This window comes from Perca flavescens, chromosome 12 (assembly GCF_004354835.1).
Source record: "Perca flavescens isolate YP-PL-M2 chromosome 12, PFLA_1.0, whole genome shotgun sequence".
Classification (NCBI taxonomy): Eukaryota; Metazoa; Chordata; class Actinopteri; order Perciformes; family Percidae; genus Perca; species Perca flavescens.
In genome coordinates, this window is record NC_041342.1 from 10,324,434 (window position 1) to 10,349,579 (window position 25,146).

Consider the following 25,146-nt stretch of genomic DNA (forward strand, 5'->3'; position numbering starts at 1 on the left):
AGGATTAAATAAATCCTGGCTGTTAGCCTGGTCGGGAGCACTGTATTGTACTGTCTCTTAAATAAATCAGAGATAAACACACTTCTTTTGTTTTGTGACCTACAGTATGGGTAAGGGATGGGGTAATGACTGACATAACTGTACACCTGAATATATATCAATATCTGTTTTAGTTTAACATTTTATAAGCATCCCTGTTGAAATAATTAACAATGAGCCCATCACTGAGATTTTTATATATTTCTCAATGAGTTCCAATGAAACACTAAGTTTCTCATTTAACTTCTAAATTGCTGAAATAGTGCTACAGTTCAACAATTTTGACTTTGAAAACAGACAGTCAATAAACAACAGGGAATATGAATGAAATAAAGTTGTTACCTTGTGCTTCACATGAATGCAGCAGAGAAACAGAAGTTGCACAGAAGTACGACAAGTTCCAAAAGGTGTCATATAAGGAAGTGGTAAGGCTATTGTGAACTGAGCTCAGCGTGCATCTTCTCAGACATGTCTCTCTGTGAAGAGTTTACTGGAACTGTTTCTACAAAATGTAATTAATTTCTCATTTATTTGAGCAACACAAATGAAACCAGAGCATGGTTTATCATGTACTGTATGGTGTGGCCCTGGACTTTAAAGATAATGGACAACCCTCCGAGCCTGAGAAGCTGAAGTGCCTTAAACCTGCTTTCACACCAGGGGGGCCGTGTCTAAACCCGGGTGTAAAAAGAAGTCTATGGGGAAATTACCCTACTGCTCAATTGTTTTAAGTCTTCTTTAATACAACATGATATTAATTTTGTAAATTATAGTCACATTTTATTTTAATATTGAAAATCTAGCAGGAAGCAACACGTAGCATAGCAAAAGCAGAAAACAATGAGCTTAAAAACCAAACATCACAAATGATTCTGTTCTTTTTTGGCGCTAAAATCCATTCTTGTTGACATTTGGGGCTAATAAAAAGTACCGTGGAGCTGTGTATTAGCTGTTTATCTTATGTTTTCTAGTGTATTCTCCTCACCTATGATCAGACACAAGCCAACTGCAAATTTGCCTGTACAATCAATCAATCAATATATACATTTGTTGAAATATGTTGTTATATAAATATGATTGTTGAATGTTTGTTTATTTAACCTGTATACTAATATGAAAATATGTCCATCAGTTAGCCATTTCCATTGTAATGTGTACAAATTACCTTCTAATAAGATCTAACAGACGGAAATAAGATGATATCCCACTACAGTTTACGATACAGTTCTGTTCTTATGTGTCGCTAATTACCCACTAAGAAGCCACTAATAAGGATGTGACTGGGAAATAAAGATGCTTATGTCCTGCAGCTTTTACAGCCAATATGTGGTCGGATAGTAACATTACACATTCTAATGTCTTAACTGTGGAAGTAGAGCGTTGATAAAGCATGTATTAGTATATATTAGGGGTGGTACGGTTCATAAAAAAACATCAAAACCGCTCGGTCCGCTTGTCTCGGTTCAGGCACAAGCACAAGATCTGACCATAATTACACTTGAGCTTTTCATAAACTGTCGTTGCTTTAGCCTATTATTTCAGTTGCAACCCTGGCAGTAGAAGCAATCGTGAGAGCAAATAAAAAACATAATTCAAACCGCTGTGAACATACACACGGCTCAAGAAGCCGAGAAATAGCCAATATGAAATATAAATATACCCATGAGGGAATGTTAACGGGGTTGTCGGTCTCTAAATGTTTTTTGTATGAGCGCACCTCTCTCTCTCTCTCTCTCTCTCTCTCTCTCTCTCTCTCTCTCTCCCTCTCCTCGCACCGAGCTCCACCAGATCTTCTAAGAACGGTGAAGCCGTTATCAGTATATATAGAGTATTGATTGGTCAGTAGGCGGTGCTTTTACACCAGTTGATCTCTGATCTCCAACTTAACCTGCTCCCGACCAGGTTAGGCATCCAGCATAAGTTACCACGGCGATTGAACCCGGTAACAAGTAATCCACCTTCGTGATACAGAAAACCCTGGTAAAACTGATGTTACCTCGTTAACCCCAAATCTTGCTTCGTTGTACAGGCCTCTGGCCTCATATTGAAAGCATGTTTACCTTAGTAAAACTGCGAAACAGCAGCTACTTTACCTTGGATTATTTTAATTTAAGCTATTTTGTAATTAATTAATGAATTTAAATTAATTTAATTGATTGGATGAACTATTATTTGCTTAAAGATGATTATTTTGTATTTTTGTCCGTCTGATTGAATGTTTGTGTAAAAAATAAACCGTTACTCAACAGTTACTCAGTACTTGAGTAGTTTTTTACTCCTACTCAAGTAATTATTTGGATGACTACTTTTTACTTTTACTTGAGTCATATTATTCTGAAGTAACTTGAGTACAATTTTTGGCTACTCTACCCACCTCTGTCTGTTGGTCCATTCTTATATACTGTCTATGGCAGCGGGCGGGGCTGTTCAGTTCCCCCCACGACTCACGCGCGCACACACACAAACACACACACAAACACACATGGTGGATGCAGGAAAAAACGGAGATGAGACGTACAGGAGGACCTGACAGCTACGCTCGTTATTGTAAGTGCAATGATAAGTCCAACAAGTACTTTATCAAACCGTATGACTGTGTGTCCCAGCCCAGCCCAGGATAGGAAATTAACTAACAATGTAAACTGTTTTTATGTTTAACGTATTCTGACTTATTCAAAAGACGGAACTTTAAGAGTTCCTCTCTTTTTCTTTTAAAGGATAACATTTTTGTAAGAGCTACACTGAAGTTGTTATTTCAATTGATATTCTATAATATTTCAATCTTCATGTGCTAAAAAGACACATAAGTTCCTGTAGATGGCAATACACATTCTCCTTTTTTTTGCCAAATAAATGAAAAGCATGTTGAAATCATCATGTCTTCCCTTTTGCTGTATCAAAATCTCACCCAGCTTTCCTCAGAGATGGTCCCAATAATGTGCTTAAAGTCCCAACAACTAATGGAGAAGCTCAAGAAGCACTAATAAAAACGTATAGTTAAAGGTACAATGTGGAGTTTTGGAGCACTAATAACACAATGAAGCAGTTTTCAAAAGTGAGTCCATGTTTTGTTTGTATTGTGTATGCACGAGTCCTGAGACATGGTACATTCCTCCCACTGATGTCATGCTGTTCCACTGATTGACAGTAGGTGGCAGTAACACACCAAGGAATTTACCAACAAATGTAAGTAGGCCAGAAAACATAAATGTAAGATTTGAAATATTTGTACAAAATCTGTGAAAAAAGTAGATTAAACACATTTGTAAAGCTTTAAAGATACTTAATGCAATTTGACTGCATGTAAATATTTTTTCTTTCCAAGAAAACTCCACAGGGCACCTTTATACAAATGCTGATGATTCTTGATTATCCATTGATTATACCCAATAATCACTGTGCTCACTTTGTAAATAAAATGATTCTACAGAGATGTTATATTATAATACCAAAAAAAAGAACTGCTATATTTGTACGATCAAGACCAACAACACACAAAAATAGCCTTGATGGAAATTTGAATGTGGTCCTGTTCACAATGTTCTAAAAATTATTGCATATGTACAGTATGTACAGTATGTTATTATATTTCTTTATCTTAGGGTGGAAGCAGTTTCTGCTACATGCACCATTATTGGAGACGATTACTGTAAAGCTTTATACTCATCTAATATTTGTTTCTGATTTTGTAAATTAATGAAAAGATCTTTACCCCTCTCGTATATTGTGAGTTTTTCTGCAATTAATCCATCAGTACTACTGTATTGTTATAGGAAACATACTTGACACTCTGAATATAAAACAAAATATAATTTTTAATGACATGGCTCAATGAAAAAAAATTACGAAATGCGCAGATATTGACCCCAGATATTTAGATATTTAGATATTTAAAAACACACACATACACACACACACACACACATATTTATTAACATAATACTACAAAAATACTAATAACATTACATTATATTGCAGCTGTTTCCATTGAAATGTTTTTGTATTGGAGGAGTCTTTCTGTACCAGCCATGTAACACCATGCTGATTACTTGTTTAAGGACCTGGCAGGTTTATCCACCTGAGCATACAGACTCTCTGGCAGAGTCGTGCCTCTTGTTGTATTGGAATCCACAGGTCCAGTGTGAGGCCCTACCGTGCAGTAGGTGGAGGTTGGAGAAAGACCTATAACTTCAACTGCTGGACTCTGAGGTAGGGCTGTAGGTCCGACCTGGAAAAGAAATCACATACAACGTTTAGCTTAGTTTTTTGTTTTCCATTTTTACTTTAATTCTACTTCTTCACATCTAAAACATCCAAAGTTGAGTTCATCAAACTCTCTTGGCCGCGAGAGTACAACACACTGCAGCTTAAACACAAGCACATAAAGAAAGCATCTACACCACTGTGACAGCACATACAGTATGTTGCATTTTGAAAAAATAACTGCAAATTACAGTTTTTCTACTTTACTTGGTTTGTTCTAGGACTGAAAATATGGTTTGCAAAAGCGTCGACACTGAGTGCAGATTTCACCTGAGAGTATTTTGCTCACAACATTTATTGTGTAAGAGAATGCAGAAGTTAAAACAGTTTGGTTCAGTAGGAAGTCACATGTAGCTTCGGTTAACTGGTGTGTGCTAAAAAAAACTGAAGAAAAGGGAGAAAAATAATTCTGCGATGTGCATAAAACCCTTTGGCCTAATGTAAATTATATTGTTGCAGTATTGTCTTTTTAGGCACCAGTATGAGATCTGATATTAGTATGAAGGTTTGAGAACACAACACATTTTGGAACATGCATTTGTTGTTTTGCAAAGTAGAACACAGTTTGGTCTTTTTGTTCCCTTTCCTCAAAAATTTAACTTTTGTTTCAAAAGGATTCAGAAACTATAATAAAACATAAGCAAACAACAAGTACACAGCATAAAGAAACACACTGCAGTTTAAGTAGACTACTTGCCAGACCTTCGCAGCAGCAAGTTTGCACAGAGAGATTTTACCAGGTCCAAAGCATTGGACAGGCACAGGTAGGAGCAAGCAGCAGGAGCTGGAACAGCTGATGATGCAGAAGTTAGTGTAGCAAGGAGTGACAGGTTATATACAGTAAATAGATCACCTGTTCAGGAAAATGTATTGTAATTGGTGTGCATAGGGATAATAAATGTAATCATCAGAGGCTCCAGTTTTTGATTTAAAAAAAGGTTTCTTAACTTTGCCATTATCCTCAAACTGGTCGCAATTATATCAGTGTTCCTCAATTGTGATTTACATTTTCTGTCTTGTTAATATTAAAACTGTTTGGATGGAATGCCATATTATACTGATGGCACTCTAACAAGATACCATGGAGCCATTGACTATCTTTGTCTTGAACCTGAGGCCAGAACATGCGCTCCCTTGACCAGATAGAGGAGACGACATTGACTCTGACCAGATAAAGAAGACTACATCGACTATTATTACTAGTATTATTACTAGTATTACATACTATTATGACTGAATTTCATTCATAAATAAGCTGATGTAGAGGGCTTCTCGTTAGTCATATCTTTCAGTGGTTTGCTGTAAGCGCTGCAAATTGACTGTACTTGCAAGTAAACTAACTTTATGACATTTTTAGTGTTTCTGTCCATCTCTTGATAAATAATTCTTTTAACACTCAGTGTAAATTCGGGAAAGTGATTTTTCAATGATTTTTTTACGCTTACCCGAGGAACTTCATATACTGTATTCTCCATGCTCTCTCTTTTATCTGCAGGCAGTCATAAAAAAAACATGTTGATTTGCTATAATTCTCCTTTTCAGATTTAACTTAACTACTTTACATTTACATGACTTGAGCTGCAGCTACATTGAGTCCAGATTTCATGTCTAAAGTTCTTCATCTTCACACAGCAGCACACTTTAAAGCCTCTATGTGTAGGATTTGGTATGGTGTGATGTTGGCAAACTCCTAGAGGTTGTGTTATAAAGTAAAATGTGCTTTGGCAAACAGCAATGCTTGCTGGGATCTGACCAGGGGATGCTAAGATTAAACGGACTAAAGCATGAAGAATTCACAATGATGAGATCTTCTCTTTTGTCTACAGTAAACACTGGTAATAGAATTATCTGAAAGATGCAATAAACACATATACATCTACATATAGGGACTTGATGTTACACATAGCTTTGGCACAATATTGGCTATGGTAAACATTTGTGGATTCCCATCCACACTGTATACTGTATGAAAGGTTACCTAATATGGTTACCTAATACCTAACACAAGTGGGTTTACAGGTATGGGTGATGATGAACTTTGCTACAACACTGAAATCCCATGTACAGGTAACATATATATCTTTGTTAATTAAAATGCACACTTGGACTTACATTGTCCTCTCTTTTGATGATAACGAAATGCTGCTGCTGGTGCTGCAACACATAGGAGAAAGAGAGAGATACCTATACCAGCACCCACAGAGATGGCATTGGTGGAGTGTTGCTGAACTGTAAAAAAGAAAAAAGAAGCCAGGTTAGAAAAGTAGGCCTGGTTTAAGCCACGCAGTGTAATTTAGAGTGTGTTACTGTTGCTTTTAACGGACTGCAGTTTGAATTAAACAAATTCATTGGTAATAGATCTCAACTGTAAGAAATAATTTAGTTTGTTTCATTAAACCCTAATGGGTGGAACTACACTTTCACAATTTCACTTTAAAACTACCAACCTTCCAAAGGTCACTGAATGATCTAATTTAAACACCAACCTGCCTCTTAGTTTTATAACACCAACCTGGTAGCTAGTTCTGCCAGTCAAAATGTTTAAATTCCTCTGACCTATTTCTTTATGACCTACTCTATACTAACACTGGATGCTAGCTGATAGATAAGGCTTACATTTTTTTTTTTTTTTTTTTTTTAGGTTTCACCGAAATATGTGTTAATTTAAAAGAAATATGTGAAAACTACATTTTATATCCCTTTCCCCCACGGACAGTGGGGGAAAGAGTTTATGTGTTCCATGTCCAAGAAAACACTGTTCACAGCAGCTTACAGTAAAAGAGATGATAAGATATCATTAACAGGTTTTGCATTGCAAATGGTGCTTTTAAAATACCAAACCCAATATGGTTTAACTCAATTAATGATTCATTTCTGCCACCAGAACAACTCTTCCTTGAGAAAAGCTAAAATCCTACAGCCTACACACCCCTTGAAAAATACATGGGTTAAACCTAACAAACCTAATCAAAACATGTATTAACTTGGACATATAAAATGATACTTATACAAAAGCTTAAATAAGTCTAACCAAACTGTCCATTATTATCTGTTTGTGGTTTTGTCTTTCAGTCTTACCAGCAAGTTGGGGGCAGACATTTTTTATTGTTTTCATGTCCTTTTTCCAGCTGACCTGGTTGCTATGGTTACAGATGATGGAGCCATTGGACAGGTAGACATGGAGATCAGCACTAGAGGGTGGGACCTGTGGTCTCTCTCCTCCCTCCTGACTGCAGGTGTGGGGGTCACATCTAAAGGTGCTGTTAATGTGAGAGTCCTGTGCTCTGCAGCTCACTGTCAGGTTACACCAGTCTGAGCTATTAGACACAGAGTCCACTGACAGTTTAACTGGAGACACTGGATCTGGGGGGGGGGAGAGGCAGGTGGAGAGGTTTTAGAAACATGGCAGCAGAAACTCTCCATCAGTGTCTGATTGTTATTAAACTCACCTTGGACTGTGACCTTGTATCCAGTTATTGGTTTTTCTATACCCCCAGACACTACTGCAGTATAAACTCCACTGTCTGCCTCTTGTAGATTCTTCAATTTCACAGAGTAGTTTTCAAGCAACTCAATCCTTACAGAGTAATCATCAAAGACTTTTGTTTCTGTACCAGCTAAAAATCGTACTAAATTAACTTTTTTATTGAATCTCCAGAAAACAGCATCGTCTTTAGGATCATCAGCTAGTGTGACATTCAGAAGCACGTACTCTCCCTTCTGCACAAACACAGGAGTCACAGCACTGGGCTCTGTAAAACAGTAGACACACAATCAAAATTACACCCAGTATATTGTTCTTTGGTCAATACCAAATGTTACTGGGTTACTACTATATTTCTTACATATTGGACCAGTAGTTCAAAATAATGAATTAACTTCAGCATTAGCAAATGTCTCTCAAGATGCCTTGTATCATATATGTCTCTTGACTCAGCTTGCCTCAGCATAGAAGACTTGGCTAAACTAAGCCCACTGAGAGTGAGATGTTACTCAAAGTCTTGATTTTTATTTTTAACATGAAAAAGTCTTTCCCTTCTGCCTCTTCTGAAAATTAGGGAACATTTTGTTCACCTTGCCCTCTTATTCTCTCCCCTCTTACCCACATTATTGTTCCCCAGCTTGTACAGAGGAAACAGACAAACTATTAGACAGTCAGTGGCTATAACCACAGAATGAGGTTGTTGCACTATGAGAGGAGTAAAGTTTACACATGCATCTTGAAAAGACAGACATGTTTTCACCATTTGGTAATGCATCTCAAACCACCTCCAGAGGTTTGTTTTTGAAAGTTCCACTGATGTTATCCACTGTAAAGTTGAGTATGTATTAAAATGTAAAGCAGAAATAAAAAAAAGAACTAGAACAGACTTAAAGAGCGCGTACCTCCACCAAACACACACAATCCTATAGATGTGTTACTTAAATAACACAAAGTGTTTACAGTACATCTAAATCTGGATCCATATCTACATCAGAATGCAGATACAATTTAAATACAGTAATAAAATTGTTGACTGGCTGATAACTGTTTGAGAATGATCATTCTGTCTCAGCATAGAGATTAGGGCCTTGTACAAGAATGAACACATTTTAGTTAAATGTATCACTGTATTAGCCTAGAAATCTAGACGCACCCTAGTGGCAGCAAATTTATTTTGCAACCAGGGTCAGTCTAGGCATTTCCGTTGGCTTGCAAGCTGGAAAAACCAAACTCTGGTCAGGCCAATCACATCGTGTATGGAGTCGGTGGGCGGGGCTTATGGCTGCTGCTGCTGGGAACAGCGGTCTTCTGGAAGACTTGGAGTTAAGCTTTTCTTTGAGAAAAGAATAAAGAATGGCACTGAAGTCATTCTTTAAAAAGGAAGATGTGTTCGGAGTTTTGCCAACCGGATACGGCAAAAGTTTAATCTATCAACTAGCTTTGCTACCTTCTTCGTTGCTCTGCCTGGTTGTAGCACTATCCTATTACGTGCGGAGGGAATTTGAAAGACAACCGCTTATCCCGCCCCTCGGATTGAGCCCTCTCAATGGTGAGATCCCAGACCCAACATTTTGATGTGGGTCTGGCTTGTCAGCCAATCACTGTATTGTACTTTCTCTTAAATAAATCAGAGAGAAACACAATCATTTTGGGACCCATGAGTAAAGAATGGGGTAATAACTGACATAATTGTATATCTGACAGAGGTAGAAAGTATACATTTACTCACGTTACTGTATTGAGTAGTTTTGTTGTGTATTTTGTATTTTTCAAGTAATATTAAAACTGGTAATTTAGAATTTACTATTTACTATTACAAATCCCATCCGTTACTGAATAAAAAAAAAAAAAACTTCGACTAACGAAAACCAAAAGGAAGAAAAAAAGAAATCGCGCCCGGAACCACTTGAGCGTCAGCGTCAGTTCTGGCGGGCCAAGTAGTCAAGACAACAACACAGTTGCATCAGCTGAGCGGCATCAGCGCATCAGTTGGTCAACTTCACTCGGTAGTAAATGGCTACACCCAAACAGGGCGCCTTACTTAAAGCTGCTTTAGTTTGCTCCTAACTGCTTGCTGTTCACATGTATGCAACCCACATCCTCCCCTGCTCCACCTTTTCGTGTATTACGTGGCATTTGCTTCTATGTCATCTTTGTTGCTCTGTTCATATGGGGTATAATAGTTTAGCTCTCTTAAACTGTGTGCGTCCTCTAATGCTGTCCCCTGACTCTCTGCTTTTTCATGGTGAAAGGTCCCGGGACTCTTCTGACCGCCAAATTTAATTCTTAATGTATTCAATAAAATTTCCTAATGAATTTTTATTGTCTGTGCTGTTCTTGACTTTAATGGACCTGGCAGAACAGTGACGAATGATCATTTAGGCCAAACCAGGATTGGCTAATCGGGAGCACCGGGAGAATTCCGAGTGGGCCGTTCTGGTTTTTTGTTTGTGAGGGCCAGGTTGAAATCATAGTTCAATATCATAGATGCTGTCTCTAGGCTGCCTGCACTCACAGCCCACTCTTTGTATTTACAGTATTTATTTATTCATGCAGCCCACTCACAGAGTGCAGCCTGGTTAATGATGACGTATTTATGTTTTGAGTCCTCCGATGGCGGAAACTTGCTAAAAAAACAAATAAACCATCCGTGTACACTTCAGTCACTGGGGCTTGTTGGAGGAGGAAAAAAAGCTGTTTTAAATGGATAATAGAAAGCGTAAAATGGCACTGAAAAGGCGACAATTTTAAAAAGAGAGCTCTAGAAAGTGATGCGGCCAGATTTACTTTTTCTTTTTTTAATGAAACGCCAAATGAAGACGATGAGACGGGTAAGCTAAGTTAGTTAGGAGAAGTGCAGGATGCTAGTGGTCTTGCAAAACAATACAACGTTCCCTGCAAACCAGCGTTTATGTTTATGAATCAAACTTGTTCTTGTAGCTCCGTAGCAGCTGCTAGTCCAGTTTGCTGCTAACAGTGACAATGAAGAGCCAGTAACGTTACCAAGCAGCAGCTATATGAGCCCATAACTCCAGTTTGGGCAGGTAGGGTTGCTCATTGATTGAATAGTATAATAATTAATAAGAGTGTGGTGTAGACCTGCTCTATATGAAAAATGCCCTGGGATAATTAATGATGCCAGATGATTCGGCACTACCATAATGAAACTGACTTGACTTGATCAGAAAGCTTTGTAAAAAGGAGAGATTTGTGCTGAGAATTATGACAATTTATAAAATGTGATTTAGTGTCAGAAGCAGAGACAATAGTGTGTATTAGGGATAGCTGCTGTCAGTGTGGAAGGCACATCTACTGTAAGCTGTTGTATCACAGTGTGTGAACAAGCAAACATGATCAGATTAGTTACAATATAATCACTTTTTATGCCCAAATATTACTTGCGACATTATGCCTTTATCCTCAAAATTATGATAGTAAATATACAAAGCCCACGACTGAAAGGGAAGAGAAAGTTATATGAAATATTATTCAAAGGAAAAAATAGATTATGGTGTCATTAGAAAGTGAAATACAATGTATCTTGTTCTTTATTTAATTTCAAGTTTTGGATATCTGTGATTACTTATTTGCAGTGAAAATAGATTCTTTGTTTGTTGTTAATTCAATTCAACTGTATCTATAGTATCAAATCATTATTATTATCATTATCTGAAGACACTTTACAGATAGAGTAGGTCTAGCTGCAACCATGATTTAGGTGCCACCCTAATCCAAGGAAACATGCTGGGCAAAAAAAAAAAGAACTCCGGGGAATAAGCTCCCCAGAGCTAGGTTAGTAACGAACATTTCTAGGACATGGAAGCCCACAGATGGAAAGAGAGAGGAGAGAGGAGCTCAGTGTGTCAAAGAAAGTCCCCTGGCAGTCTAAAAATATAACAGCATAATTAAGAGAGACAGGTTAAGGAGAGGAGCCTAGTGGGGCTAGAACTCTCCCCCGCCGGATTGGGCTGTACTGGCCTGTCTCCCTCTACTTTGATTGTATCATTGATTATATGGTATATTAATCTGACAACTATGAAGAGAAACAGAGAAGAGAAGGGGTGCTGCATCTATAGACACACAACCTCTGGCTGAACGCTGCAACTCCTCACTCCCTAACTATAGGCTTTATCAAAGAGGAGAGTTTTAAGTTTACTCTTAAATGTGGTGACGGTGTAGCCCCCCGAACCCAGACTGGGAGCTGGTTCCACAGGAGAGGAGCCTGATAGCTGAAGGCTCTGGCTCCCATTCTACTTTTAGAGACTCTAGGAACCGCAAGTAACTCTGCATTCTGACCATTTAGAGCTTTGTAGGTCAGAAGAAGGATTTTAACCCTTGTGTTGTCTTCCCGTCCACCATGCAACTTGTTGTCCTCCTGGGTTAACCCTTTTTCAGAGGTGTTTGAAGCTTTTTTGAGGTTTCTGTGGCTTTTTTTCACTACCTCCGGATAAGTTGATGTTAGTGGTAACTTATGGTGGTGGTCAACTTATTCCCATTAGTTGTACACTTTTTTTAAAAATTCAAGGTCAATAAACCTCATTTATATGAAATTATACCTCATTTTTTAGATAAAAAAAAAGTTTAGTCAGGATACTGTTTAGAAACCATTCCATAGTTTTTTCAAATGCTGTAATAAAACACCCCACATTCTATGAAAGTAGAGATCTGATCCTTATTCCTTGAGAAGAGTGTTGTATGGAACAACCCCTGTTATTTTTAGGCAATTTGCTTGGAAGAAACCCACATTTTCTGATGAAGAAACTTTGAAAACAGGTCAAATTTGACCTGAAGACACCTGGAGGGTTAAATTTAATCCTGTATTTTACAGGAAGCCAATGCAGAGAAGCTAACAGGAGAAATATGATCTCTTTTCTTAGTTCTTGTCAGAACACATGCTGCAGCATTCTGGATCAGCAGGAAAGTCCTAACGGTTTTATTTGAGCATCCTGATAGTAAGGAATTACAGTAGTTCAGCCTGGAAGTAACAAATGCATGGACTAGTTTTTCAGCATCATGTTGAGACAGGATGTTCCTAATTTTGGCAATATTACGAAGGTGAAAACAGGCTGTTCTTGAGGTTTGTTTTAAGTAGGTGTTAAAGGATATATCCTGATCAAAAATAACTCACTAACTAACTAGATTTCTAACAGTAGTGCTGGAGGCCAGGGCAATACCATCTAGAGTAGCTATATATTTAGATAATGAGGGTTGGAGGTGTTTAGGTCCCAGCACAATCACTTCAGTTTTGTCTGAGTTTAACATCAGAAAATTGTAGGTCATCCAGGATTTTATATCTTTGATGCATGCTTGGAGTTTAGTTAACTGACTGGTTTCGTCTGGCTTAATTTATAGGTATAATTGGGTGTCATCCCCATAACAATGAAAGTTAATTGAGTGTTTCCTAATAATATTACCTAGAGGAAGCATATATAAGGTGAATAGAATTGGTCCAAGCATTGAGCCTTGTGGACCGTAGGTTAACTTTTCTATTGAATCTATCTTATGAAGCAACACTTGGAAATAGTGATATTTTACAAAAATACACTGAATTATGAGGCTGTAGATAACAGGAAGCTATTGCAGACTTATGTACTAAGGTTTTGATTAAATTTTTCGTGAAGTAAAGTGGGCCGGTCTAAGGCATGAAACTCCAGGGCTGAAAATGAGTCTCACTCCAGCCCTGATCTAAGCTGTCTACCAGGCACCAAGTCTTTCTGTAAGAGATTGAGAATGAGATGGAGGTGGATCAGGTGAGCGATGACGGTTCAGAGACTGTTTCAGTCCTATTTTCACTGCATGGGAGAGATCCCCCCACCCCGTTTTACAGTTTTTTTTATGTAACTAAGTAACTTTTACTTACTTTTACTTATTACTTTTACTTGAGTAATTTTTTAGATAATTTCACTTGTACTTGAATAATATGTCATCAAAGTATTGGTACTTTTACTTGAGTACAATATGTTAGTACTTTTTCCACCTCTGATATCTGAATATATATCAAATTTTAGTTTTACATGTTATTAGGATTACTTCTGAAATAATTGAGTATATTACAGAGAATTGTACCCAGATTTATATACATTTCTTAATACTAAATAATTCAAAAATTAGTTCCAATAAAACATTACATTTCTTACCTAACTTCTATACTGCTGAAATAGTGCTACAGCAACTTTGACAACTTTGACAACTGACTAAGTCGATCAACCACGGGGAATATAAATAAAATAAAGTTCTTACCTTGAGCTTCACATGAATGCAGCAGAGAAACGGCACAGAGAAGTACGACAAGCTCCATTTTGCTAAATGAACCATATGAGGAAGTGGTAAGGCTATTTATGAACTGAGCTCAGCATGCATCTTCGCAAACATTTTTCTGGGCAATCTACTGAGAAGAGTTTCAACAGGAACTGTTTCTAAACTTATTACTATTATTTGAGCAACTCAAATGAAACCGGTTTATATAGAGCATGGTGTGTACTGTACTGCAGAATGTGGCTTGTGCCTTAGCTCCCATCAATCTAATCTACTCTACATCCTCTTCTCTACTACCCGCCTGTACAAGACATGAAACCAAATATGGCCTTTAATAACTCATAATCATCTTTATTAAAACATTTTTTAGAGAGAGTTGTCTAATTCGATCTCTCCATCAGAACTTTAAACACTATTAACATTCCAGAGCTTAATGTTAATTCAGAAAATGTTACAAATACCAGATGAAAAAAAAGTTAAATTTCCAACATATTCATATACATCATACTCATCCTTGCTTCATCATTGTCACACTTCACCATCACATATAAAATCATTATCAGTGACTTACTACATCACTTTCCCATTCTCAGCACTCCCCTCTGGTGGTCCTCCCCGTGTTCCTGTCATCTAGACTGGAAATAAAAGGGGCTTGGACAAAATGTTTGTTGTTAATTCAACAATGTTAGTAACTCTAAAAACACATGGACATACAGAAGGATCCTACTTTACACAGAAAGGATAGCTTCTTTGATGTTTACAGTAATATTTGCAACCCACAGTAACCTGATGGGCATTTATATGTATGTATGATCAAAAGACATGATCTCATTTGTATCAGCCAGTTTGCTTAAAGCCACGGAGAGAAACTGCAATTCCTATTAGTTTTGTAGGAAGGAAGCATCTGTTTTAAAATCTATTCTAACTGTTTTCATTTTATTTCATTGTGTAATTGCCTTTAGTGTTATTAAAATATATCTTCTATCCTAAGCTAATCTTCCTATGGTGCTAATTGTACATCATGTACTTCCATAAAGTGCTAACTTTCTGTTTTGAAACAGCAGTAACAGTCATACAGGAAATGCTCACACCATCAAGAGATTCAGCACAGAGCACCATGTACAGAATATTCATCTGAAGTCTGTCTACTTTCCAGTTGTAGTGCTACATTAGTTTAACAGAAAGTGCTTTAGATAACATATTACCCTGCATTGCCATGTACAATACACATACATGTCGTGCTGTTTGTGTGTTTAAGTCAAGAACTTTCCCCATTTTAAAACAGGAAATGTAAAAATATCAGTATCAGGGTGTAGCAATAGAGTGGTGTAGGAGTTTTGTTAGTCCTAGAAGAACTGAAGAACTGGCATAGCATTACTCATTGGTGTTTTTTTATAGTAATAAAAGCAACCCAAGTTGCCAACATAATTTTACTTCTAAATGTCTAGAACACACTGTGTGTATTAACCAAATTTTTAGAGGAAGTATGGAAGGTTTTACCCTGTCTGTGAGTTTCCTTTCCCCTTATCATACTAGCCTTATGGTCCCCTGTTAACCCTTGAAATTGGAAAACCCCACTTATATTGACTCCGACAAGTTTTTCTCTTTGTGATTCAACATTTAGTAAGCAGGGGAGGACCCAAAATAGACAACTGGGGTTTCCATTGTCTCCTCTGCTTGTTTACTTCAGTTTTGTATCTTTTATGTTTATTTCTTTGCAAATAAATAACCTGATGTGTTATTTTAGTTAGAAAAGGGTATACAGTATATTTGATATGTATCAATAAAAATAATTACAATACCACTTCCCTTAAAGTGATACAGATACCAATAGACTTCCCTTGATACCTTTTTTCTACATCATATGAATGGAAGCATTCAGTTGTTCAGCGGGCCAATCACATGTCGCAATAAATCAAAGAACGCTTGTGGTGGTTGGCTGCGCGAAAAACCATACAAATGCTGTTTTTTTCTAGATCTCGGTACAAAAAAGATCAAATGCTGGCATTTTTCAACCAGAGAGAAGTTTCAACATTACTTGGTACTGGGATATTACAATCAATACCTTAAAGTGATTGAGTACCGATACCCAGCCCTAATATGTGAGGTGCATGTGCACTTGCATCACTCAAATGTAAAACATAGCTGCAGTTATACCTTCACATGAATACAGTCAAACCAGTGTAAAACATAAGTCATCCCAGCAAATGTATAACAATGACAAACTTGAAGTTGACCATACAGTAGTCCAGTCTTCCATATTTCCTTTCTGCATCATCTGGTGCTTCTGGGGCATAGATATCTTTCAAAAGTTAAAACAGTCTAAGAAGACAGTCTCCAGAGTTGTTTTGTATATGTTTGATTAATTTGCTATTGACATTGCACTTGGCTGTCTCCTGCGTGTTGCTCTCTAGGACACGCTCCCTTCTCAACCATTTCATCTGTTCACACATTGCTGATGCGAACACTGAGAGGAGTGTCTCTGACACGGCCACGTTCCTCCCCTCTCTCCCTGTAACTCTGCTCCAGACGGATCTTCTCTGGATCGGACCCCTCAGACACAGCCCCCCCGTTGCTCTGGTACCCATGCTGGGGGCTGGATGGTTTGAAGATGGGCGTGGTCTTGGTTTTGGCCACTTTGTCGAAGAAGGCAAAGTCCGCTACGTATTTGCCTGATGGGGAAAGGGAGACTACAGGTGGAAACTCATAACCCCAAAGAATCTCATCGGGCAGGTAAGAGGTGCGAACCTGGCAGGTGGCCGAGGTCGGCTCAACTGTAGCGCTCATGATGACCAGCAGCTCAAAGTCTGCCAAATCTGGGTCTGTCCAGCCTCCACCTGGGGGAGGTACATGAGATGGGGGGAGGGGGCACATTACAGAGGGGTGTGAAAAGAAGTGGAAGAGGATGAAAAGGAAAATGGTAGAGAGGAAATAAGAATTAATAAAAAAAATACAGTCAGTTTTCCCTAGGTTTGTGGAAGACATAGGTGCACGTATTTGGCAGGGGAGTTAAGGGGTCCTCCTTTAAGAAAATGTGACATTTTAATAAAACAATACGTAATTTTACATCACTTTGGACCATTATTATTACCGTATTTGTGTCTGAAATGTTGGAAAAGCTCGAGCAGATAAATAAATAACACTCAAATAGCTTAAAGACAAAACTTGCTAAAGAAGTCCACTGGGGATCAACTACAATCATTAGATTGGAGAAAAATAATTTACTTAGTTTTGAAAAGAAAAATTTCTTTGGCCTTATAATGGTAGGGAAAACCCTGCTTAAAGGTACACTGTTATGTTTTTGACCCCCAGGAGTGCTATAGATTAATGTTGCTATGAGCTGTTCCCCATTTTGTTTGTATCTTGTGATACTTATAAGGATGCACATGTATGCACAGGCAGGCCGTATGAATTCCTGCCAATTAACTGTTCATGGGGGTAATGCACCAAGAAATATGACAATGCCCCATTTAAAGGAGAGGAAAAAGAAGTCTGCTAACTTCAATGCAGATATAATAAACAGGTGAAGAAAACAAATGGCCAGGAACGGTAAGGAAACAAGAAAATGAAAGTCAGTATTGAGGAAAGGAAAAGTACTTAGAGATACAAGAAGAAATAGAGGAACTGAGGTTGGAAGGAAAAATGATACACTCTATATTTACTCACAATAATTTCAGAAATAAGTTATTGAAATACCTTTCAGCAAAGAAGACTCAAGCAAAAAATAAAACGATGTCAAGCAAGTGGTTTACACCATCTGAGCTCAGCTCACCAACTAAGAGGACATGTATGCGGAATATCCACGTTACAATCTTGTCACATGATTTATCAGAAATAAACTCTTTCTACAGATTTTATTACTGAAAATCTTGCAGGAAAGCAATACGTACTACAGTAAACATCCCAACTGATTCTGTTCTTTATTTGCACTAAAATCCATCCTTGTTGCCATGTGATGCTGCCAGAAAGTACTGCAGAGCTGTGTATGAGCTGTCTATCTCATTTTAAAGAGTTTTCTAGTGTTTTTTACTCACCCATAGTGTTTGATGAACTCAGCGTAAGTGAAAAGATCGCAAAGATAAAACACCTTCTACTTGCAACACCCACCAATTGTCCTTGTCTTACCCTTGTCTGCCCAGGCTCGCAGGGGGCTGTTGTCATCGATGAGGTGGTAGAAGGTGAGGGGCAGGATGAGGAAGGGGCTGTCGCTAGACGTGTCCACTTGGAAGGGAACGTTCCTCTGGTCCAGACGAACTGTCTCCCCTTCCTTGGTCAGAGATGTCTGGAGCAGTTTTCCACTCACCTGGGGGGAAACAATATGCAAAAACAACACATGACATCTACACATAGCTTGTAAAATTTGTAAAAATGGTGGAAATATATATATTCTCCATCTCTACACAGACATACTTACCTGACAGCCGAGCAGGAGACTCTTGCGCATGTTGGCCACCCTGATCATCAGGCAGGGTCGGCCTTCGTGGGTCGACACCACAGCATGTTGGCTAAACTTCACCGTTTCACCTCGCTTCTTTGGCCGAGCAACCTGAGCACAGAAAGCTCAATCACTTCTGGTTTCAGTCTCATAATCTTTCATAGGACTCGTGGAAGAGTCTTGCACATTATGCATTTTGGGATTTTTCCTGTCTTTTAGTGTGTTATAAAGTTTTTTGTGGATGTAATGGATTTACTCATTTCACTCCAAATGGAGGTTTCTCTCCCACAGACAGCACTTTTTCTCAGCTGCCTGAAACACCATGTCCACATTCCTGCCGGGTTCGGACAGATATTTAGAAATGGTTGGGTTCGGGTCGGGCTCGGTCACATCAGTGCGATAAGGCATCTATCTATTAATTGCAGGAACGTCTGTCTGTCTCTGTGTGTGTGTGTGTGTGTGTGTGTGTGTGTGTGTGTGTGTGTGTGTGTGTGTGTGTGTATGTGTGCGTGGGTGTGTGTGTGGGTGTTAAGCGCATATCTCTCAAACCGTTAGTCCGAAGGATTTCAAACTTGACATGTGTCTTGCTACGGGCACGAGTAAGTGCAGTGCCAGTGCCAGTTTGAAGTTGTTTGGATAAGAAAAGCAAAAGATGGTTGATGATCGCAGATATGTGCTGTTTAGCTCTCATAATGGACCAGGTGGGTAGCGCACTGCCATGAGTCCATGACGCTAATGTCTGATTACTCCACATTTTAATTGTGATATTTTGTGATTACATTCTCATTCTGCAATGTTCTCTGTCAGGTAAATCTGTAAGATAGTAGTAGGCCTACCGCCTCGGGCTTGGACCCCATCTCTCTCTCTCTCTCTCTCTCTCTCTCTCTCTCTCTCTCTGCACACACACACACACACACACAAACGGTCCGGTTCTGGTGGTTTATGAATGCTGATGTGTGCTGTTTAGCGCTCACATGACACGAGACAACACCATCTCTCTCTCTCTCTCTCTGCGCGCGCACACACACCGCTTCCGGTGGTTGATGAACGCAGATATGTGCTGTTTGGGCCGGTGGGTAGCACGCTGCCATGAGTCCATGACGCTAATGTCTGATTACTCCACATTTTCATTGTGATATTTTGTGATTAAATTCTGTCAGGTAAATCTGTAAGTTAGGAGTACCAACTCGGGTCTCTCTCTCTCTCTCTGCGAACACACAAACGGTCCGGTTTTGGTGGTGATTAGATATGTGCTCGGGTCTCTCTCTCTCTCTCTCTCTCTCTCTCTCTCTCTCTCTCTCTCTCTCTCTCTCTCTCTCTCTCTCTGCGCACACACACAAACGGTCCGGTTCTGGTGGTGATTAACGCAGATAACGCTGTTTAGCTCTCATAACGGGCAGGGTGGGTAGCGCACTGCCATGAGTCCATGACGCTAATGTCTGATTACTCCACCTTTTCATTGTGATATTTTGTGATTACATTCGGAATCTGCAACGTTCTGTCAGGTAAATCAGTAAGTTAGTAGTAGGGTATACAGGGGAGTTGCATTTGAAGTGGTTTGGGGTCCTTCTGTAAGTAATTTTGGGGTAGGCTAAAATTTGGTTTTGATGAATTCTACAAGCAGCAATACCACAGGCCAAGTAATCGCCCGTTCCAAACAGGCACATTTTCAACGGGCACTGCACTAGTTTGTTGTAAAATGGTGCTGCGGCTCCTTTAAGAAAGCTCTCTGTGTGTGTGTGTGTGTGTGTGTGTGTGTGTGTGTGTGTGTGTGTGTGTGTGTGTGTGTGTGTGTGTGTGTGTGTGTGTGTGGTAAGTGGGCAGAAGAGAGATAGAGAAAGAGGAAGCAGACGTGTTGTAGATGCAACTGGAACAGAGTTAGTGGTTATTCATGTTAGAACGTCGGCCCTGTAGGTAACCAGCCTCCCCTGGTTTTCTGATCATGGTCGGAAACAAAGCAAGCAGGAAAGGTTAACACACTGAACATTTTAACAGCTTATTTTATCTTATTGCACTTGTTGCCCCGTGTGCGCTGATGCACTCATCTGTTGACATTTCCGAATGCCTTCCTACAGTTGCTTAATAAAAAGGGCTTTCCACACAAAAACGTAGCCTACATGTGTCATTAGTATGAGGAAAAAAATGTGTCGGGCTCGGACACAAATTTCTTAATGCCTGTCGGGCTCGGTTTCTGTGTGCGAAAGTCAACGGACGACACAATCTTCTGAAAATAGTTATACTGAGAAATACAGAGAGAGATGCGTGGAGCCCATAGTTCTAATTAGCTTTGCAGCAACTCATTTGGCAATGGCTTGAATGTAACGGATGTTCATGTTCATGTTAATATCAAAAAGTTACGCACTAAAGCTTTAACATACAGTTGTGCTTTAAAGCAACACTAAATAATTTTTCCTCTTTGGTCCCCCTACAGGTTGGAAGCGCAATTGTCCATTACCGTTACCATTACCATTATTTTTATGTCTCATTCAAACAACAGATCTGCTACCCGCTCAAGGAAACGTACTCCAAAATAATGTACCTTAAAATAATGTTTCCAAAATTGTTTCAGTGGTTCGTCAACTTGTAACAGGGTGAATGGCACTTCTGCATTTGCTTTGCGGCCCTCTATCGGCTATAACCACACTATGCAAGTTTGCCAGATCGGGTAGCGGATTTGTAGTTCGAATGAGACATAATGAGACATTACGACAATTCCGCTTCCAACCTGTAAAAGTTCTTTAGTGTTGCTTTAAGGTAGGAGAGGACACATCTGGTTTTATTTGAAAATGGTTACGAAAAACCATTTCTGTTTTACATTCTGTAACAATTTGTATGTCTATGCAAACTGCATGGTTCTATGTTTAAAGAACTTTTGCTGCTCCCTTTGCAGCTGGATGTGTTATGCATTGGCTACCTTGGCCAGGAAAGTACCAGTGATGAAAATCTCCATCAGCATGGTGATGACGAGCTGGACTATGAGGAGGATGATGGCTGCGGGACACTCCTCAGTGATGCAACGGAAACCATAACCAATGGTGGTTTGGGTCTCCAGGGAGAAGAGGAAAGCCCCCGTCAGGGTCTGCATCTGCATCACACAGGGGGTGTGGTTCGATGGGGGGTCGAACTCTGGAGGAACGCGGGTGAAAAGGAGACAAAAGCTCATCCAAGTTATTCTAATGTCCTGTTGTTGAAAATAACAACATCAGTTTGTGTGCTGTTTGGTTTTTTACTTCTTCTACCTATTATGCTGGTAATAGTATCTCAAAAACTAAATATTTCCAGGGCAAAATATCTAAGTGTCTGCCACAAAAATATCCTCTTCATATGCAACATTACACTGTGCTTTATATAACTTTTTCTTCCACACTCGCTTGAGCGAACATTGGAAATATGAGTGACTGAAGAGGAAGTGTGGGAGAGCAGGTGTCTTACTGAAGATATGAAATGATTTCCCACCCTCAAATGTTTATTTTTATCAAGGTTAGTTTAAGTTCAAAATGCTGTACAGGAAATACAACAAACACCAACATCTATACATTTTTTTAGAAAGAACGCTCACCCTGTGTACAAGTGGATAAAGGTGTATTTAAATCTTACCGTATAAACTTATTGATTAGACACCTATTAAAATGAAGTACTTCATGTATGTAAACTTGATAAAACAGTTACACAAATTAGATTAAAAAGATAGATGGAATCAAAAAGGCACGTCTAACACATGGTTGCTCTGAAACTGTAGTTCTCACTGTTTCCAGTAACACCCTGTACCACCACTGTATGACTCAAACTCAGTTTCACTAAGATAAACTGGAAAATAAGAATTACATCCAGGGCCAGTCACATGCTTTCATTTCATCAAAAAAGTCAAGCATATTTGACTGTATTATTGTATGTTTCATATAGCCTTCTCACTTACTGACAACCCTGAAAACCCCCAAAAAGTAACTTAGCCATCAAAGAAAACAACGACAAAAAAAAGCACAAAAACATCCGATAAAACGTCGGAAAAGCCGCCAAAAAACGTTGGGGGTGAAAAAGGGGCAAAAATGTTGAAAAAAAGTGAGAAAAGTGTCAGCAAAAGTGACAAAAACTTCAGAACAAGCGACAAAACATTGAAAAAGCTACAAAAACTAGGTGGGACAAATGTATTGTGAACGTAAATTGATATGCGGTGCGGATCAAAATTTCATATATTCCATATTCGGCCCGTGGGCCTTGAGTTTGACACCATCACGCCACCCTAGTAGTCATATTCTCACCTACAGTCACCACCCAACCAGCCTCCTTACCCTTATACTTAAACAACCCTTGTACTTCATCACTTTACTTTCTACTTTGCTTTCGTCATAACTACTAGGGCCACCAAAGTCCGCCGCCATTATAAACTTAAATATGAGTCATAATTACTGCTTGAACTAACGAGTTATGGTGGTGTTTTTCGGGGAAGGAAACTCTCGCTTTTTTTTGTGTTCACACTTTTTTTTCTTCGGTGTGAATGATGCTGCTGATGCTGCTGAAGCTGTTGTGAAGTAGTAGTGACATGTAAAACCTGAGAATTTGTTGTTAAATCCTAAGCGTCTATAGCATTACATATTCATGACTAAATAGGCAACAATCATAGTTTTAAAAACATCTGCAGTTATGTTACTGTTTTTCTTGATTGCTTTGACCTGCTTAAAGAAACTGGGATCCACTCGGTTTTCATCATCACTGTCTCAGCAGAGCAGAAGACACCTCTTGCAAATGTGTTAACCCTTTCTCATTGGATTGACACATTTCCCCCACCCTTAACACGGATGTCATTCAAGCAGTCCAAACTCCATTGTTTTAGCTATGGTAACCAAACAGAAACCATCTGTTCCTAACTATTAGAAACTACCTTCATCAGTATGAAATCACTGAAGCACCTGTTTGACACTCCTTTACACAAATCTTCAATTAGCAATCAGTCTGCAGGGTTAGGCCATGTGGCCCCATCCTCAAGACATTAGAGACTGAGTATCAACAGTGGCTATTTCTTATACTCTACAGTAATAGATGTTTATACTTTACTGTAATATATTTTATTTTTATTTTCTTAATTTCTTATTCTCTAATAGATTTTATTTTGGTTTGGTTTTACATGTATTATGTGTAATATTTACAGTATTTCAGTTTTCAGCCACAGTTTGAAAATAAGAATCAATGGAATCAATAAAATTTGCATCAAATCATTTCTGATTCTGGATCCAATTCTTTGCAAGAAGGCAAATTTGACAACAAATGGCACTGGCATGAAAGCCAAGTCCAGTAATAGGCTACAATGACAAGCAATGGTGCACTGATTCGCACTGAGTGCTTTATTTTGTATTTTGTTGTCCACTGTGTAATGGTTGATTGGAAGAGCTCACACACTTGTTTGCAAGTTGTGTTGTTTGAATGCAAAATTTGCTTTTGTTGCATATTTTAAATGTTTTGGCACAGTTAGAGCCTTTTGAAAACAAAATGTTTCATTTTGACCATGAGTGCCACTGTTTCGGCCTGTGTGTCAACTGTTTTGAAAATGTGGAGTTTGAGTTGACTGCTGTATCAAAGCAATCAAGAAAAACTGTAAAGGGTCTATTCCTCCGAATTTTGACATCCCTATGCAGATAGTTTTATTGCTTTTATTGAGGTTTTGAAATATGAGATATTTATGGTGACCCACATAGAACTGTGGGACCGTGTGGAAGTGAAAAGAATTTTGTTTATGCTGCAAAAGATTTGCCACACTCTCACCAAGCAGGTCTCCGTGCACCAGTGCCATCAGATACCACAGCACCCCGAACAGGAACCATGTCCCCGCAAACGTGGCCGTGAACAGGAACAACTTGTAGCGCCACTGCATGTCCAGAAATGTTGTCCAGAGGTCCCGCATGTACAGAGCATTCCGTCCGCTGACGTGCTCGATGCGCACGTTGCTACGCCCATCTTTGGACAGGACACGCCTCCTCTTCCTCAGAGTCCCACCCCCACCGGATAAGCCACCACCCAGTAAGGGCTTTAAAACATCGGTCTGTGTTTGGGAGTGGCACACCTTCTGAGGGGAGGAGCTACGAGAGGAAGGAGGTGTGGCAGATGTCATCTGGTGAATAAAAAAAGATGGAGGAGTTAAAACATTTCTCTGATTAACTTGTTTCCTGGCCAGTGCTGTTAATGGGCTTGTATGGGATTAGTGTGGGGTTAGTCTTGCATTGCCAGACCTTCCTCCACAGCGCTGCGGAGGAGGGTCTGGCTAGTCCACACAGCATTCTGGGATGGGAGAAAAACGTGCTCTGGTTGATTGGCATTTCTTTAAACCAAATTACACTTGTTTTGGGCAGCGCCAAGCACCAGACAGAGCAACAGTGCCTCTGCAAAATAGCCTCAGGAAGGAACTTGTTTTGGTGGAACGTGAACGTTCAAAAGTTGTTTTAGTCGTGCAACAGAAAACTCAGATTGGACAGATAGTCTAGCTAGCTGTCTGGATTTACACTGCAGAGATGTGGAACGTTGTTGATATAGATTAGTTTGTGGTGATTTTGGTGCATCAGCAGTAGCTTATGATCTGATTATGACTAGAGTGACTTTCTGTGGCCTACAGGGAAGGCTAGAAACTACCCATGGTGACTTGGTTTTCCCCTGCAGCCCCTGCTCTCATTCTCACAGGGAA

At 39.1% G+C, this 25,146-nt stretch overlaps 2 protein-coding genes across 4 annotated transcripts; both read right to left on the reverse strand.

Annotated features, from left to right (window-relative positions):
- Positions 1 to 3,265: 3,265 nt before the first annotated feature.
- LOC114565455 (uncharacterized) lies at positions 3,266 to 14,197 on the reverse strand. Of its 2 annotated transcripts, XM_028593514.1 has the most exons (6): positions 14,027 to 14,197; positions 7,752 to 8,054; positions 7,381 to 7,665; positions 6,415 to 6,531; positions 5,748 to 5,791; positions 3,266 to 4,267 (listed from the first exon to the last, which is right to left on the reverse strand). In XM_028593514.1, exons 1-6 carry the CDS (start codon positions 14,082 to 14,084, stop codon positions 4,085 to 4,087), a joined length of 990 nt encoding a protein of 329 aa, XP_028449315.1. In that variant the 5' UTR covers positions 14,085 to 14,197; the 3' UTR covers positions 3,266 to 4,084. The 2 variants fall into 2 exon arrangements, with proteins under 2 accessions (XP_028449315.1, XP_028449316.1); XM_028593515.1 differs by lacking the exon at positions 5,748 to 5,791 and having other exon boundaries at positions 4,139 to 4,267.
- A 353-nt stretch (positions 14,198 to 14,550) lies between these two features.
- Positions 14,551 to 24,579, reverse strand: LOC114565477 (ATP-sensitive inward rectifier potassium channel 10). Of its 2 annotated transcripts, none has more exons than XM_028593545.1 (5): positions 24,234 to 24,579; positions 21,391 to 21,602; positions 18,456 to 18,587; positions 18,167 to 18,344; positions 14,551 to 16,878 (listed from the first exon to the last, which is right to left on the reverse strand). In XM_028593545.1, the coding sequence occupies exons 1-5, from the start codon at positions 24,577 to 24,579 to the stop codon at positions 16,487 to 16,489; spliced, it is 1,260 nt and encodes a 419-aa protein (XP_028449346.1). In that variant the 3' UTR covers positions 14,551 to 16,486. The 2 variants fall into 2 exon arrangements, with proteins under 2 accessions (XP_028449346.1, XP_028449347.1); XM_028593546.1 differs by having other exon boundaries at positions 14,551 to 16,713; positions 24,234 to 24,337.
- Positions 24,580 to 25,146: the final 567 nt, after the last annotated feature.